A 17097-nucleotide genomic window follows, 5' to 3' on the forward strand; every position below is an offset into this window, starting at 1 on the left:
ATTCCCAAGTTGGATAATATTTTCCCTGCTCTATATTAAATAGGATGTGTGGATGGGGTTTTTTGTCTTATTTTTGGTTTTTTTTTTTTTTGACAGGTTACCTATGACCTTAAGTACCTCCAAAGCAATTCCCATTTGCTCTCTTTCTTGGATGAAGATCCCTTAACCTCTTTCCTTGAAACTTTGACACATTACTCCCTCTCCCTGCAGCTTCTCCCTCAGACCTTCTCTCCTCTGGACTAACACATTCACATCTAGGGAATGTGCAAGTTATTAAATATAAAGAATAAGTTGATTGCCTTCAGCTGTGACACTCTTCAGGAATACCTGCCTGGGCAGCTTCTTGCAATGCAGACCTGGATGTAATGCACGTTCTCCCCTCTAGCCTGTGTTTTAAAGCAGGTGAAGGCAACGCAGGCCCCTCAGCCTGCAATCCTGCACCGTGGAGAGGGCTGTTGCTGCGGCGGGGACACTTGTGTGAGCGAAGGTTTAAGCTGTGCATGTGTTCCAGCGAAATAAAACAGTGTGTTACTGTGCTGGAGTCAGCTGCCCTAGCAGGGCGCTCGTCTGGCCCTCTGCCCCTGCAGGAAGCGCCAACACTGCGCTGCTTGTGGCGTGGCAGCTCCACCTCTCAATGGAGCGACTGTTACGTGGAGGGGATGCCGTGAGTCAAGGATCCTCGGGAACGTCTGCAGCGCCTCATTGCACCACTCTGCTTTTGCAGCCGTGACTCGATCAGCACCGCCAGGAACCTCCTTTAATTGCTGCTCTGAGTCATGAGCAGARCTCGCCCGTAACCCTGCTCCCCACCCAGCCTCAAACCCGTCTGGGCCGTGGGGCCTGTGGCCCCTTCCAGGGCCGTGTGTGACACGGAGCCCAGCGGGGCCCTTCTGCGAGGACAGGGAGCTCAGGGCGCTGGGCTCGGCCGCAGCAGAGGGGGCCTTGGAGAGCAGTGACTTTCTTACGGTTTTGGAACCCAGTCCTGAAGTACCTCAGCCTGGTGGGGCTCAGAGGCTGCTCCAGTGTTCCCTGTTCTCASCATTTCCTTGTAGACAACATCCCTCGGCTGATGTTTCTGACACCCAGCCCCTTCCTGCTCTCCTGGGGTCTCCTTCCCCAGTCTTCTCTCTTTCCTTCCATAGCCAGGGAATCACAGAAGTTCCTCTGCTCAGGGGAGCACTGAAACCACCCACTCTCTGCTAGGCCCTGCTCAGGATTTCTGCTCTACCCCTCCTGGGGCCACTATCCCCACAGCCCAGACCGTGGTCCCTGGTACTTCCCTCCTTATGGACCAGAACATCCCTTACCTGCTGGCACGAGTGCCTCATTCTCTACCACAAAGACTGACACTTTCACGGGTGACCTTGGAGATCATCTTTTGCTATCTTACAGAAATCAAATTTACTTCCAGMGCATATTGTGATTACATGTAGTAAAAGCATTGACGGGAGAAGGCACTTCTGTCTCAGCCTTACTGTAAAGGTGCGAGCGAGGAGGCCGCCGCGGCGGGAGCGACGGCCCCGGCTAGATCATGGTGGGCAGGACGCTGGTGAGGGTGATGTCCCCGGCGATGCAGAGCGTGCTGACCTCGCCCAGCCTCTTGTCGCGGTGGTTGTACTGCAGCAGGTGCGCGTCRTTGACGGCCACCTTGAAGTGATCCGCCTCGCAGAGCACCTGCAGCTGCAGCGGGAGCCCCGCGTCAGCCGAGCCCGGTGCCGCCCCGGCTGTCGCAGCGGGTTTCGGAGCCCAGAGCTGGTGCCAGACGGGGCTACGAGCTGCAGCAGCAACCCTTGCAAAAACACGGGGGCYCTTTGCCTCCCCCAAAGCCCTCATCTGCTCCTCTTCATCACCAGTTTAGCAAAGCATCTCCCGTGTTGGGTTTCCAGATGGTGCCACCCTGCGTTTCAGGTACCCAAGAGCTGCCTTCAGCCCCRCGCAGCCCCGTCCTGCAGGGACGGGAGAAGGAGCCGTGCTCTGCCAAGGGCTGTCCCCACTGACCTGAGGGTGACTTACCGAGCTAAAGTACCTCCTGCGACTCCGYTTAGGCCGCGGAAAGGGGGAGAATTTAAAAATAAACAGTGAGAAATTACAGAAACTAGATTACAGGAATCTCAGGCATCTCCCTTCTAAGCAGAAACTGATTTACGAGGAATCCTCAGCACTGAGATCCTTAAAGCTGCTGCTCATCTCGTCACACAGCCCTGGCCACGGGACCCCCCCAGCGCACGGTGCGGGTGCTGCTGGCTCCTCAATGTGTTGGTGCCACCAGGATGGATCTGGAGGCGGATTACTTACTGCTCGGCAGAAACGCATCCCTTGGCCACAAGAAGCTGGCAGCCCCAGGGCATTAACCCCATTTACTGGCAGCACCCGCGGCCTCGGGGCCTCCCTTTGCACCTGCCTTGAAGGGCTTCCCRGCCTCGAAGGGGAACCTGGGCGCCGCCCTCTCCTCCTTGCCCCAGCTGTTGTGGAACATGGAGTTACACACGATGACCTTCCTGCCGCCCTCGCTGAAGCGCGGGTTGAAGTGGAAGACGATGTCGTGGCCCTTCTTGAAGTCCAGCGAGAACCTGGGGGCGAGAGCGTCAGCCCCGCGTCAGCCCCACAYCTACCCCACGCCAGCCCCGCATCAGTGTCAGCCCCAGGTTAGCCCCGTGCCAGCCCCACGTTAGCCCCATTTCAGCCTTGTGTCAGCTCCACATCAGCCCCGTATTAGCCCTGTGTCAGTCCCGTGTCAGTCCTACGTCAGTCCCATGTTAGCCCTGCATCAGCCCCAGGTTAGCCCAGTTCAGTCCCACCTTAGTCCTGTGTCACTCCCACATCAGCCCCATGTTAGCCCTGTTTTAGCTCTGTGTTAGCCCCACATCAGCCCCGCGTCAGCCCCACATCAGGCCCACATCAGCCCCCACCGGCCCCACGCTCGTCCGCGGGCCTCGCCGGGCACCTGGTGGCCGTGGGGCTCACGGTGCCCGTGATGGTGATGAGCATCCGCGGCGCGAGGCCGCCGGGCAGCGGCAGGTCGAAGGGGACCCTCTGCGGGCAGAGCGGCCGTTAGCGGGAGCGCGGCGGCCCCGCGTGTCCCGCGCCCCCGGCGCGCGGCGTTACCATCGGCGCTCCCTGCGGAGCCGGCAGCCCGAAGCCGGGGCCGCTCAGCGGCTGCGCCGGAGCGGGAAAGGGCCCTGGCGCTCCAGGGAAGCCTCCGGCGAATGGTCCCGGTCCTGGTGCTGCCGGCGCCCCAGGATACGGCCCCGGCGGGCGCGCGTAGGGCCCGGGGAATCCCGGGAAGGCTCCGGGGGCCGGCGGCTGGGAGCCCCAGGCGGCGGGGGCGGCTGGCCAGCCCTGGCCCGGCGGGGCGCTGGGGTTCGGGTTGTTCCCGCCCGGCAGGGCGTCCGCGAGCTGCACGGACACGGCACAGAGCAGAAGCGTTAGCAAAGGGATGGGACCCAGCGGAGCCGGGTCGTTCGGCACGGATGGAAAGGGCCCGGGAGCAGGGAAAGCTGGATGGGACACGTGCGCTCCTCTAGTGACATGCAGGGAAGCGGCCGTTCCCAGCAGCCCCAGGTCCCTTTGGGAGCGGGATGCTCTGACCCAAAGTCCCTGCTGGTCCCGCAGGCTCTGGGATAGGGTCACCCGGGCACGGAGTGGCCTGCGGGATGGGGATGGGGAGGGATTTGTGGGAAGTGCCGGCGCCTCTTGCAGAGCCGGGTGGGTAACACGAGAATAACACAAGGGCACTTACCGAGAACCCGTCTGCCATGTTCCTAGGGGAAGAGAGGGGGGCAGGTCAGGTCGGTCCCCAAGGGACGCGGCCAGGCCGCCAGATCCTTCCTCCCCACCGCGAGCACGGGGGCAGCGCCCGGGACACGGGACCAGGACACGGTCCCGGGATACAGGACCAGGACACGGTCCCAGTCCCCCGGCCCCCCGCGGCTGCCCCACGCTCCCCGCTCACCCCGCGCTCCGCTCCGCTCCGCTCCGCCAGGCTGCTCCGCTCCCGCCCGGCTCCGGCGCCGCCCCCGCGGCCTCCCCGCCCGCGGCCTCCCCGCCCGCGGCCTCGCCCGCCGTTACTCACGCCATTTACCCGCTTCTTCCTCCCCCCGCTTGTTTTTATCCCCGCTTATAAAAGCCAAGGGAGGCGCAAGGGCGAGGGGGCAGCGGGAGTTTTCGGCCACACGCGGGTCCCCGAGGCAGCCTCGGTGAAAACAGTGCGAGCGGGTGCTGAAGYTGGAGCCCGCGGCGCGCTTGGTGCCGACACAATACGTTATGTTTATGTTTATGGTATGTTTATGGCCCCGCTCGGGCAGTGTCACCTCCCTGTGGCCCGGGGCGGCCGCCGTCTCCCCGTGAGGTAAAAGCTGCCCTTCCAGTTCCCCGGGGAAGGCCGGGGCAGGCAGCGAGGCCGAGGGGAGGCGGCGGCGGCGCCAGAGCCGCAAGGACACAACGGGCCGGGAGCTGGGGCTGCCCGGCATGGAGAAGGGAGGCCGAGGGGGGAACTCATCAGTGTCTGTAGACACCTCAAAGGAGGCAGTGAGGAGGAGGGGAGGCCTCTTCGCAGTGGTGGCCACCGACAGGACTAGAGGAAACAGCCACAAACTGAGGCACCAAAAGTTCCACAGGAACTTAAGGAAAAATTTCTGACAGTGGCGGTGCCCGAGCCCTGGCGCAGGCTGCCCAGAGAGGCTGGGGAGGCTCCTGCTCTGGAGATCTTCCCAACCCACTCGGACGCAGCCTGTGCCCCGTGCTCTGGGTGACCCTGCATGTGCAGGGGGTTGGACTGGACGATCTCCAGAGATCCCTTCCAACCTCAGCCATCCTGTGAGTCTCTGAACCCCACGTCCCCAGCCGCACCAGGAAGGGCAAGGATGCCCGCCCGGTTGGAGCCCCAATGCGATGACTGTTGCGCGGCCGCCTGTTGCCAAGCTCTTTAAGGAAAAATATCCGGCACAGCCGCACTGTCCCTGGCAGCYACACCGGCGCGATGCTCACACCCCACCGCGGCCGCAAGAGAAGCAGRCGGGGACCCGAGTGACTCATTCTGCCCTTCATTAGGGACGGGTGACACGCCGTCACGCGGTTCCGCTGCCCGCTGAGGGTGAGCTCCGTGTAGTCTCCTCGGGGGAGTGTTTCGGGATGAGCTTCTGCCCCGAGCAGGGCAACCCAGGAGCCCCCGGCCCAGCTCGCGGTCCCCTCTKGCTCTGCCTCCCTCAGCAGGGCACTGTGTCGGGCCACGTTGAACCAGCTGGGAGGAATTACCTGGCTGAAAAACAACCCAGAAGACAGAGCMGGAGACTCGGAGCCAACATCCAAGGAAAATTCAGGGGCGGAGAGCACAGCTTGATGCAGAGCGTGAGGACCAGGTGCTATTTATGAAAYAAGAAACTCCCCTCGTCTCTTCTGCAGGAAGATGCACTTGCAAGAGCAGGTAGGAGCCCTCATGGTCAGCACAATCCCACCTGACATTCCATCCATGAGCATCTTAGAAAGGAAATCCAGGGATTTCTATTTTACTTCTCCACTGTCTCCTTTAACTAAAACACAACCTTTTAAAAAGCGACGCCCCCCAACTGGCTGTGTTTGAATTGCTGCAGTCTTCCCTCTTTCACTTAAACTAGACATATTCTATGAGCCTTTTACACCCCACGGCCTCAGCTCAGGCTTTAAGAGGGTTTTGCTGCAAAAGGCTGCAGCAAGTGAAGGAGAAACATCTTAACGCGCTGCTGGCCAAACACAGAGGCTACAGACGGGCAAGGGGGAGGTTTAAGTATTAGATAAAGTCATAGAATCACAGAATCCTCAAGGTTGGAAGGGACCTCTAGAGGTCATCCTCTAGTCAACTCAAATTCAACTGAATTACAGGGGTAGAGGACGATTGATAGACGATTCCTCCTCTGCTACAGCCACCTTGGAAAAGTAATTTGGAAAAGTGGGTTCAGAGCAGGCGGTTAAATATCTCGTTTCCCGTCTAGCCCTCGTTCCCCACACCAGGAGCTTCAACCATGCGGATCACGAGCTGCAGACGCACCAGATCCTCCCGGGTTGGGTGCAGAGCAGCCTCGGGGCGCTCGGCCTCGCCAGCGGTCACAGCAGGACCCTCCTGGGCTGGAACCYGCTGGCCTCCTTCTCCAGGGAGCTTGGGGCTCACTTTCCACCCTCATGTACTATCGGCGCCTTTACCCTTGCAGGAGGCGCTGATTGATTACAAGTGTGCATTAAAAGCTGGAATTAGCACATCTTAATTTGCTGGATCACACCCAGAACACGGCCACACCGTGGGACACACTGAGCTCTGTAAATTCGCTGCCTTTTTTTCCAAACTGGGAATTTCCTYAAGAATGATGTAGCTAAATAGAATGTGTCTGAGCAAACGGCCTGGTTAAAGCTCTTGGGGGCTGCAGGGTGGGGAGAAATCAATRTTCTGGAGCCAACACCTCCCGACACCCGAGGCGGCCTGGAGGTGCGGACAGCCCCACTGCTAGACACGACCCAGCGCGCTGGCCACGCAGTAAACGCAGCCTTAAAGCGGTGCCTTGCAGACACGGTCCTAAATACGTTTTTCCCTAAGCCTTGGGTTGATATAAGATTTTTTGTGCTTCCCCGTTACACTTTACTGCAATCCCGGCTTTCCCCAAAGGGGGAAGGCTGGGACAGAGGTGAGCAGCGCTGGCCAGCGCCGCGCGTCCCCTTCTGCAGGGCCAGTGAAATGTTTGTTGACCCAGGATATGAATACAGACACAGGGGTGCTCAGACTTCCCAACTGGGGCCTGCTTTCAGTTCCTCTCATTCCTCAGTCCTCGTTCCTCACAAACTGTTATCCAGCAAGCTTTTAACTGGAATAACCACATAAAAACACTGACCTGCGGGTCAATCTAGTATAGGAATTGCCATGGAGAAGAGGGAACCAAACCAAACCAATCCTACACCCCACTTCCCCTTCCAAAATAAGCCCYGTTCCTCCTCAGCGAGGGCCAGGGCGCCGGCGTCGCATCCGCGCCGAGGCGGAGGCTGCGGGAGTCACAAAAGGAAGCGGAGAAACACTCAGAGCAGTCAAATAATTCTGGTTTTATATTCAGGCTTTGCAAATCAAGGATGTCCTACTTTCACTGTTCATTCAAGGCAAAAGTCTACACAAGCATGTCAAAAGCAGTAATTGAAAAACAGTAAACACCAGTCTTGAAAATACGTTTAATGTCTAATCTTATACAAAAGTGACAGCATTTTCAAAAAAATATCAAATCCTGTATTTATAGCTTCTCACTATCATACAGCAATATTTGTTTCATCTAAAGAAAATACAGCAGCAGGTGATAATCTATACTTTAAAGATGTGATTGCTTATATCTCATATTGTAAACAAACGCGGTATGTCAATCTCAAAGCACAAGTCAAAACAGACTTCTCAGCAGTTTAACTCAAAGGATGCATAGAAATGTACAGATTCCATCGCGAAAGCTTCAGGCCAGGAGCTGCTCACACTTGACATAACATGTGATAAAGTTACTACACGGCATATAGTGACAACTGGAGGTTTTACACAATAGATTAACAGGAATACCCTTTTCACTGCTAGGCAAAGAACTTGGCTCACAAAAACGAAGGGGTTATGAAACAGTTCTCATGACCTCAAGAGATACGAATATACATTGAAAAAACATCCCATATATATTGAATTTTAGCCTAACCGTTCCAGTAATAAATCCCGCCTATTTCAGGAAGAACCTAGAAGTCTAGTTACAAATCCCCTTTCCAAAATTCATTTTTTTGCTGTGTCCACCCTACCCTCTTCTACCTCTTYCCATTCCCTGCAAAGACGACGACCAGTGCAATTTCAGACTGGAACTCTGCGACTACATGATCCGTTCCTTTGAAATACGTTTTTCCATCACACTGACTTCTCTMCTAAGGCTGCAGGTATCAAAAAACCAAAGAAGCACTTGAGCAGATGTGGCCGGTGTCTATCACGTTTGTTATTATCAGTCTTGCCAAGATCTAAGCCGAGCCTGTGGTCTGGGAGGAGGGGACCTTGCTCGAGGTTCATGAAGACTTCGTGTTTACCAGGTTCTGATTTCTAGGGGCACAAACATCAGGATTTAAGCTGAGGTGCTAAATTTTCTTTGTTCAGCTCTGCTCTTGCCTTCCTAACACAAAAAGTGCCTTTTTACTATCAGTTTTCATGACAACAGGTTAAAACGGCCAGATGTTYTAATGTTTAAGAACAGATTAAAACTTTCTGCTGCAAGAGAATATATATATTGCAGGACTTTGCCCCAAAGGCCAAGACAAGCATCGCCAGCAGGTCACCCCTCTTGTTTTAGGAAGCCCCTACTACGCACGGGGGCAGCCGTGATAAGATGTAGGAAGAGAATTAACTCCCTTTTCACAGTTCGTGATACGAGGATTCCCCGGGGAGCTACCACGCTCAGTGAAGTTGCTCACTCTACCTACAAGGCCATCCTCAGCTGAGGATAAAATAAACTCTGCACGGTCGAAGCCCATGCTCCAACGTCCCGCAGAGACCTCCGCATGTCCCGGAGAGGCAAAGCCCGCATTGCAACAACCCCCTGACGCGCTCTTGGCACAGATGTGGCAACAACAGGGAAACGGTGGCCCTGGAGAAGAGGGGCCGACCCGCCGTGGCACTGACCCAGCCTGCCGGGTGTGCGACACGGCGCCGACTGTCGCTTGTCCACGCGACCACATCCAGCGGAGCCCCACGGAGCCCGGCTCCTTCCCCACTGCGGAGCCAAAGCAGCTTTGCAGCCCACAGGACTAAAGGCAAGTCCCAAAGTCTGCGGGGAAGGGAACCCACAGACTTAATTTTCTTTTGCTTTTTTTTTTCCTAAAAAGCTCTTTGAAGCTCAAGTTCAGTTTCCAGGGACTCTGCGAGCTTGCCGAGTTTACCCCACCCAGCAGCAAAGTCCGATTTTCACTGACTAGAATCCAGGTTAGAAATAGGGAAGTACCTTCCTTACGTGGGAATCAGTTTTTCYTTACACAGACCAAGGCAAACTTCCAACCACCACGGAATGAGAACTCGCAAAATGAGGCCCTCATTTGCATGCATAAAACTCACATTTGTTGATTCAAAGTTAACTGCACATCCAGGTATTTTATTTGCACATAAACGCCTGTTTGTGAATGCAAACGGGGTGCAGACAGGTCAGACCAAGTATTTCACTGCGCATCTTCTCTGCTGTAGTCCCAGACTGAGCAATTGGTTTRCGTATGTACAAAAATGCTGAGAAAACCTTCAAGTTTGCATGTTCCGTCTCTTTAGTTTGAATTACTGTAGCATGGTCAAAAAATTACATTTCTTGACAAGAATCTTGAAATACACTTTTTATTGACATTTTCGAATAACCTGAAAATAGACAAAATATGACTATCCATCCACCCAGTGACCAGCACAAGTCTGGCAACAAAACGTAAAGCATTCATGGCAGTTTAAGCATTAATGATTTGTATGTCCTTGGGCCCRATTTTCTTTTCTTTTTTAAACAATCCTTACTTGGCAATTCCCATTTTTTTTCAAAGGGGAATACTTGCCAACGTAAGAATCACTGGTTTCAGTTGTATTTCTGCTCTTCATAATTCACTTTACTAAACAAACAATTATGCCAGCATATGAGCAAGTTAAAGTTATGCAAATTGCTCCTTCATACCTTAAATGCACATACAAGAGGCAAGTGTTCTTCACAGCCCCAAACATTACTGAAACAAAAATTGTAAAAATCTCTAAGTAGTGGATGAAGGTGGAAAGCTACAGTACTTTGTTGCCCAGAATGTATTCAACGGTAAGGCTGCAAGAGACAATAATCCACAGTCAATATTTCGTGTTTACACAAAGCAGTTAATTCACAGTTACAGGCATTCTTAATAAAACTAATTCATCCTTTCTCAATGGGTCATTCCCTTCCTATGCCCTGGAAGGGAACTCTATGCTGCAGAGATGAGAATATTTTCTAGTTCAGAGATTACTAGAAGCCCTTTTCACACCAACACACACCCCCTTTTTCTTGCAGTTCAGAGATGCCTTTCAAACTAGYGGGAGGCTGCTGCAGTGTAATGTTGGACACACTCACATTTGATGTAACTTGGTATATTTAAGCATTTGAGTGGAAAATTTCCTAGCCTACCGCTGACTACACAAGTAACAGATGGGCTGGAAGTCCTTACCTGCTGTAATGGGTCTTATACTACTGAGCTCCCACACTTTAAACGCGTAACATTTTAGAAAAACTTGAGGCAAATTAAATACTCACATGGGGACCACCAGGCATTGACGGAGCACCAGCAGGACCAGATGGCACTTGAAAAGGATTAGGGGGCGTAGGATATAGTCCCGGAGCTGGGTATGATCCTGTGGGCGGAGGAAACGGACCCGGTGGCGAAGGTCCCCACGTTCCAGGTGGGACTGTGCCCCACGGCACTGTCGGCGCGGCCCCTGGAGTCTGGGTGGGAGTGGAATATGGCCCTGGGGGTGGATATGGCATGCTGGGCGCCGGATACTGCCCTCCCATGGTTGGTCCCCACGCTCCGGAGGGCATGGATCCCCACGGCCCGACGGGAGCYGGAGGCGCAGCTGGCTCCGTCGGAGCACCGTAAGGTCGCGGAAGCTCTGGAAAGGGCATGTTTGGCGGCGGATACTGCCCCGGCGGGACAGGGCCCGGCACGGCTGGGGGCGGATATGGAGCACCAGGAGGAGGGCAGGAGGGTCCAGTAGGAGGAGGAGGAAATGGAGCAGGCGGTCCGGGGGGCATTGAAGGATACATTCCTGTCGGCGGCGGCCCGAAGGGCACGCTGGAAGCGGAGGTGCTGGGGGGCAGTCCAGAGGGCCCGGGAGGAGGAGCGCTCGGGTTATTCCAAGGATTTGAAGCAGGCCAGCCCTGGGGCGGCTGGCCAGGCTGCTGGCCGGGCTTCGTACTGCTCACTTTGGAGGTTTTAGCAGGTGACTGGTCGGGCAAAGCATCTGCCAGCTGGAAGACAAAGCAGCAGCRAGAGGGTGAGCGGCGCTTGCCGGCTGCACGTGCACCCACTGCACTGGTTACCACTACCAAAAGAGGAGGAAAAACCACTAACTGTTAACGCACACAAAGAGGATGACATTTGCTTTTGTGCAGCTTCTGCCATTAGAAGAGATTCTGACGTGCTGCAGATATCAAGCCAAAGATAAAAGGTGACCTACCACACAGCTAAAAATGTGTGCGCAGATCCAAAGGAAATATTTCTACATGAAAATAGGACTTCTGTGCTCTGTTGATGTCRAAGCAGAAAAGAAGCTCCAGGGCTCCTGGCAGCTTCATAAATGCARCCCACAGACTACCCAAAACTCCACTATGGAACAGCTGGTTAACTTCAAGCCCCACTCCTTGGAAAAGTGTGTCAACTTCTAGGACACAGTAACACAACTAACATCTTCAGGAAAGCAGAATCGTTACTTACCGAGAAATCATCRGCTCCAGACATTGTGCTGAAAAATAAGGTAAAATAAAGTGAACTTCACTGAAAATAATTATTCTGAGCAAGAACTCCGCAGACAAACTCCATAGTTGCTTCACCCAAACCATAACAAATGCCTGGCTGGGTGCACCTTTCAGCAATCATCGTTTTAGTGCTTTGGGCACATGCAGACGTGAGCTACCTGAATACCTTCCTTCTGATACAGGTCTTACAAAAGTCAAAACTTCAGCCTCTTCCTCACCTTACCCAGCATGTAAATGCGTCACAAAGTAAAGACAACAAAACAGAACAAACATACTTCAAATACTCATACCAAGGAGGCAGCCTGCCCTGACAGTGATGGCTCTGAAGGATCTAAGTTCTTCCCTAAGCTCACACTGGGGAAAGTTAAGACAAACTTCCTGCAAGCAAAGCTGATGCACCTAAGAGAAAACACRTTTAAACCTTCATGCAGAGGCTCTTTCATAAGCAAAAAAGCCACAGTTTGGTGAAGCTTCATTCTCCAAGGCACTGGAGAATGATGTTYGGGGAGAGGATTAATAAGAACCTAAGTTTAAAGAGGCAGAAGATTACTTTTAAAATTAACAGTGACTAGTTGGAAATAACAAGAACACGGCACCTAATATTCACTTGTTCCAATATTCAAGCACTCGAAGCTCAGAGATTCCTAAGCTGCAGGCAGTTTCTCTGTATTTAATCACTCTCAATTGATTTCTTTCCCACAAACAGATCCCATTTCCCTCTTACACCCACATCCTTCAGTGAGGAACCCCACACTGCTCTTAGCTACCACCCCAAAGCACCAGCTCTGGTTTTGCTCTACGCTGAGATCTTACTAGCTTCATTTGATGCTCCTTTATTCCTGCATGTGAGGAAAACCATCAGCCTGTTCTTCTCCATCTCCCCATGCCACTGACTCGGGGATGATACTGAACGTACATCACATTTTAGCTGCTCCTTCTGCAGGCTGAGACCCTGCTCGCTTCACTGGCCACACCGCTGGATGTCCTCACTGCTTCGCTTTGAGGCTCTTCCAATTCTACTGAATCTTTCAAGATGAACAGACAAGAGCCACACAGAAAATTCAAAAAGGGGAGAGCCTCTGATTTAGACCACTCGTGATTACATTCTGGTTTGTCTTCTATTTCCTTTCAAATACTCCTTAACATTTGATCTGCTTTTGATCACTACTGAACTGACTCTTGCAGAATTATTTCATTCCTTAATTTAAGGGCCAATCTATCCCTTTGTATAAGAAATTGTACGTTTATCTACTCTGAATTACGTCTCATTTATCTACATTGAATTATGTCTTCTGTTTTATTACCTGTCTATACTTTCCTGATTGGCTTCATATCAGCAAGACAYTGCACATCTGCACTACCCAGTTTTTTATGACCACCCCGAATAGCCCTAATCCCAGGGGAAATACACTGAATTTCCCAGCTGGCATTTACAACTTGGATAAACCTTTTAAGAAACATGAATCTACTCCCAAAGGTCCAACAAAATCACTGCCATGGCAGAGCTCAATGCATGAAACTTCTGTTTCGTTAAGTCTCCCTCGTCAGCTTGAAACAGCAGCAGTTGCTTCTAATCAGCACAGATATCCAAGTCCTTGCACTACAGCAGATCAAGAGCTATTTGTTTGAAGCTGAGAAAGCAACCAAACTAGAGCAAAAAAAGCCTGTTTTCTGCTCCTAGCACCAAGGGCTCTGCTGTTTGGGAGACCTCAACGAGGGAGGAAAAAGCCCAGTTTTCCCCCAGCAGATAACTACTGAAAGCAGCTCRTTAGTTTCTGAAATGAGCCATGCCCAGCTGTGATCAGCAGCTGAGACCCTGCTTTCTAGTGGCCTTGCAGCAACACAAAAGCCGTTTTAAATATACCACAAAATGGACTAAGCATTAGAAAGACAATTAYAAAAATCTTTTTACATAAACATGCATGTAGATGTAGCCACAGGCAAAAAAAAAAAAAGTTAGCAAAATGCAATACCAAAACGGGCAAAGAGAAACATCCTTTCTTTATGCAGATGGAGTTGAGAGAAGACCAACTGAAAACAAAACAAAAGAAACAAAAAAAAAATCCAGATCTATAGGAGATAAAAACAAAAAGCCCATAGAAGACGTTAACATATATGCAGCAAGGTAGAGAAAGAAGAAAGAGAGACAAATCTAAAAAAGAGCTCTAAAGAAAACTCAATGATCTGTGACAGAAGCGAGAGGAGTAAATTCAGGTGAAGGGTGGGGAGGATAACAGAGTTTAAACAGGCCTGCTTACAAAGTATCAACAAATATTCCTGAAATTTGTCAACAGATACATTCAAAATACTTCCTTCCTTGCCATGAAAATCATGGAAACAATTCTGTTGCATGACAACATTGGAGGAAAAATAAATGTGTAACTAAGCATAGCCTGTAATAAGGATTCTTTTTTTTTTTAATTTGGCAAGCGGACTAGAGCAACATTTGGCATAACTGAGCGAATGCCAACCATGTCAAGGAGCCTCTTGCAGACAGAATGGTCTACTTTGGGGACATCTTTTAACATACATCTAACATTTACGTGCTGCCATTTTCATTCCATAAGAAAATTTAATGTACTGTTAGGTGCATTAAGGCACCAGAAGAACCAATTTGTGCTTAAATCTAAAGGCATATGCCACGCAACTTGCTAAGCACTGGTACAAAGATTTTCAGCCAAAGCCCTCCAAAAATCTCACCCAGGAATACTGACCAGACATTTACCTGCTCACAGGAACTCACCAGGGATACTGTCAGATAAAAGGCCTCTAAATTACTCTAAAGCTACCAGTCATGCAGACACTCAAAAAAAAAAAAAGTTATGTATATATAACATATATATATATATATAATATAAAAATCGTAGAACAACTCAGCCAATGGTGTGTGTTTTCTAAGGAAAGACAGAGTTAATACAAAAGGATTTTCACTTTCTCTAAGTTTCCCTATACGCTCTTCCTGAGCGTCACAAGATGAAGATAGATGGATGAGCTTTTCCCTGTACGTAAATCATCTTTACCACCTTATATTGCTACATCCAAATTCTATTCCAAATCTTTCTTTCTTTGGGAATGGGGGTGGAAAAAGGTTCAGGAGCTTCAACAACTCATCAGGGAGCTGAAAGACTATGGAATGGGGCAGCACGAAAACTGAAGCCCCACTTCCATTCCCTTTGCTGCAAGGTGAGATTTCCTCTGTGTTCTGAAGGTCACAGCCCCTGGAAACATCCTCTTTTCCTCCRTTTTCCAGGAGCACGGAGCCTGCCAGCTCCAGGGTCAGCCACCATTTCTCAGCCACCTCTGAGGAGAAAAATAAAGTCAAGCAGAAGAGAAAAAGGCCACTGCTTTCAGAAAACAGCATCTAAGAGCAAAATCTTTCTCCTTTGTTATCCTGAAGAGTGGTGAGCGGGTCAATGCAGACCTCTATTACACCTGCAGAGAGCCAATATATAGCACCAACTTTGGACAAGAGCCCATCAACTCCTGGATACCTGGGAATTACTCCTGAGAATTAATTAATAACAAGTAGCTAGGACAGATAAGCCTGTTGGGATCCACACTGCAGCAAGGCTGAAGTCCTGCTCCACCAAACGGATCATTCCCAGTTCTACCAGCAGCACTCACGACCAACTGGAACACACGGCGAATTCTAGAGGTCCACGAAAGCCCTGTTTCTTGCAGGGTGGTGCAGCTGGCAAATCCTTCAGTCGCCAAAACAAAACAGTTCAATGTTTTTTAAGGTGTAAACTCTTCCCTGATCATGTACAACCCAGCAAACAACGATGGATGCGGATTCACATGTCCTCCTGCCATCAAGCTCTAACAAGTACAGTTAGAATGAACTATTTAAAACCTTTTTTAAGTATCCTTTTGCATTGCATGACATTTCTCTTTGAACACCTGATGTGCCAAATTTAGTTCCTGTCTACAAGCTCGTCTTTCAAATACAGAAACAGGCTTTCTAAAATGCAGCCGCTCCACGGATATCAGCTGCATTCCCACTGGGTGRCTCCTCCTCTATCGCAGGAAAAGGTTTTGTCACTGTAACATGACTAATTCCCTCCCAGCACAACCTCAGCTACAACAAGATTCCTGCCCACATAAACAGAGCTACCAACACAGCTATACATATCAAATGGAAAGAGAGACCAAATCTTTGACAGCTTCTAAATGTTTCCCAAAGTATGCAAATTTCTGCAGCTTGTATCTTCAGTCATTAAACACCAACATGTTTTAGCTGCCCCTCTCTCTCCTTAACACCTTCTTGGGAGCCAAGTTCATGCTTTTGTGCACTATGATCCTTTTGACTGTTATGATAATTACAGCTGATAGAAATGAAAAGCTGCCATTAGATCATGAGCAGCTATATAGATGTGAGGGTCTTTTTGTCCCTTATCTGAAAGAAGTGCAAGAGTAGGATTTAGTTTTCACATTATTTTCAAGACAGCCTTAATTTAGAATGACAGCAGTGACATGTGTCAGTTTATTTGCTAGCGATTATCAACTCCAAGAAGAATTACCTCTCCAAAACAGAGGTCTTCAAGGGCTAAGAGCTGCCAGAAGGAATGATAGCCTGTTTCAGTAGTTTCCCATCTGTTTGTGAGGCAGAGACGGAGCTCTGTGAAACACACATCACTCCCGAGGTCCTTGCTTGCCTGCCAGCAGTGGCACAGAACAACCTCTCCCATTTAACTGCAGCTAAACTTCCTTTTGAAACCAAAGTCCATTTTCACCTTATCCCCGTTTTCAGACRCGCACCTTATTCCTGATTTCTTTACCTGTACCTTATTCCTGAAGCTTTAGCTTCCAATCCCCAAATCTTTAGAAGCCTTCCCAAACTAGCTGTAAGGGCTTTTTAAGGACTACCTGTGTGGTCCTCCAACAGCAGCTACACATTAAGCAATTAAAAGTTTGACAGCTTTTCTTTGTGGAAGGACAAATTAAGCAGTCTGACCTCGAGTACAACTATTTCACACTCTCCAATCGCACCTTTTAAAATCATAACAGCACCAAAACTGCAGAGCAGCTTCCAGCCCTGGCCTCAGCAGTGACAAACCAGCCCAGGGACCTTTCCGCCCCTCTGCAGAGCTGTTCTGCCAGCAGAGCCACTTTTCAGGATCCCAGCCACACGTTCAGAGCGAGTCTGCACCTTTTCCGTMCGGATTTGGCACTTTGTCTGAATGAACTCGATCCTTTCCAGGACTGGCCTGACGTTCACCACGCATCYTGGCAGCGCCTGCAGTTCTTGGACTGTAGCTTTCTAGCCATTCCGCACCCACCTCTGCTCTTCCGTGCCGACAAGTCTGCACAGGATCAGATCAGAGACCTTTTCCCGGAGCCCCCCGGGAACAGGCAGCCCTGTCCCTCCCGGGTGGAAGGCGGCAGTCAAACTCCAGCCCTGCGGCGGGTCCACGGGCACAGGCACCTGCCCTAAGAGCTTGCAAACGCCGCCTTTCCCACAAAACAACCGCGCGGGGAGCGACGCCAACGGGCCTGCCCCGGGTCCTGCCCAGCGACAGCGGCCCTCTGAGGGGAGCAGCCCGCGCGCAGACGGGAACCCGCCACCCCCGTTACCGGCGGCCCCCGCAAGGCCACGCGCGGGGATGGGGCCCCCGTC

At 51.3% G+C, this 17097-nt stretch overlaps 2 protein-coding genes across 2 annotated transcripts; both read right to left on the minus strand.

The window, feature by feature from the left end:
- Positions 1 to 1290: 1290 nt before the first annotated feature.
- Positions 1291 to 3757, minus strand: LGALS3 (galectin 3). The gene is made up of 5 exons (XM_026051537.1): positions 3740 to 3757; positions 3106 to 3396; positions 2945 to 3033; positions 2402 to 2570; positions 1291 to 1680 (listed from the first exon to the last, which is right to left on the minus strand). Exons 1-5 carry the CDS (start codon positions 3755 to 3757, stop codon positions 1525 to 1527), a joined length of 723 nt encoding a protein of 240 aa, XP_025907322.1. The 3' UTR covers positions 1291 to 1524.
- A 3528-nt stretch (positions 3758 to 7285) lies between these two features.
- On the minus strand, positions 7286 to 11463 carry MAPK1IP1L (mitogen-activated protein kinase 1 interacting protein 1 like). The gene is made up of 3 exons (XM_026051488.1): positions 11440 to 11463; positions 10260 to 10973; positions 7286 to 9797 (listed from the first exon to the last, which is right to left on the minus strand). Exons 1-3 carry the CDS (start codon positions 11461 to 11463, stop codon positions 9786 to 9788), a joined length of 750 nt encoding a protein of 249 aa, XP_025907273.1. The 3' UTR covers positions 7286 to 9785.
- Between the last annotated feature and the right edge of the window lie 5634 nt (positions 11464 to 17097).

Source organism: Nothoprocta perdicaria, unplaced genomic scaffold (assembly GCF_003342845.1).
Source record: "Nothoprocta perdicaria isolate Ctin4 unplaced genomic scaffold, notPer1 scaffold_76, whole genome shotgun sequence".
Taxonomy (NCBI): Eukaryota; Metazoa; Chordata; class Aves; order Tinamiformes; family Tinamidae; genus Nothoprocta; species Nothoprocta perdicaria.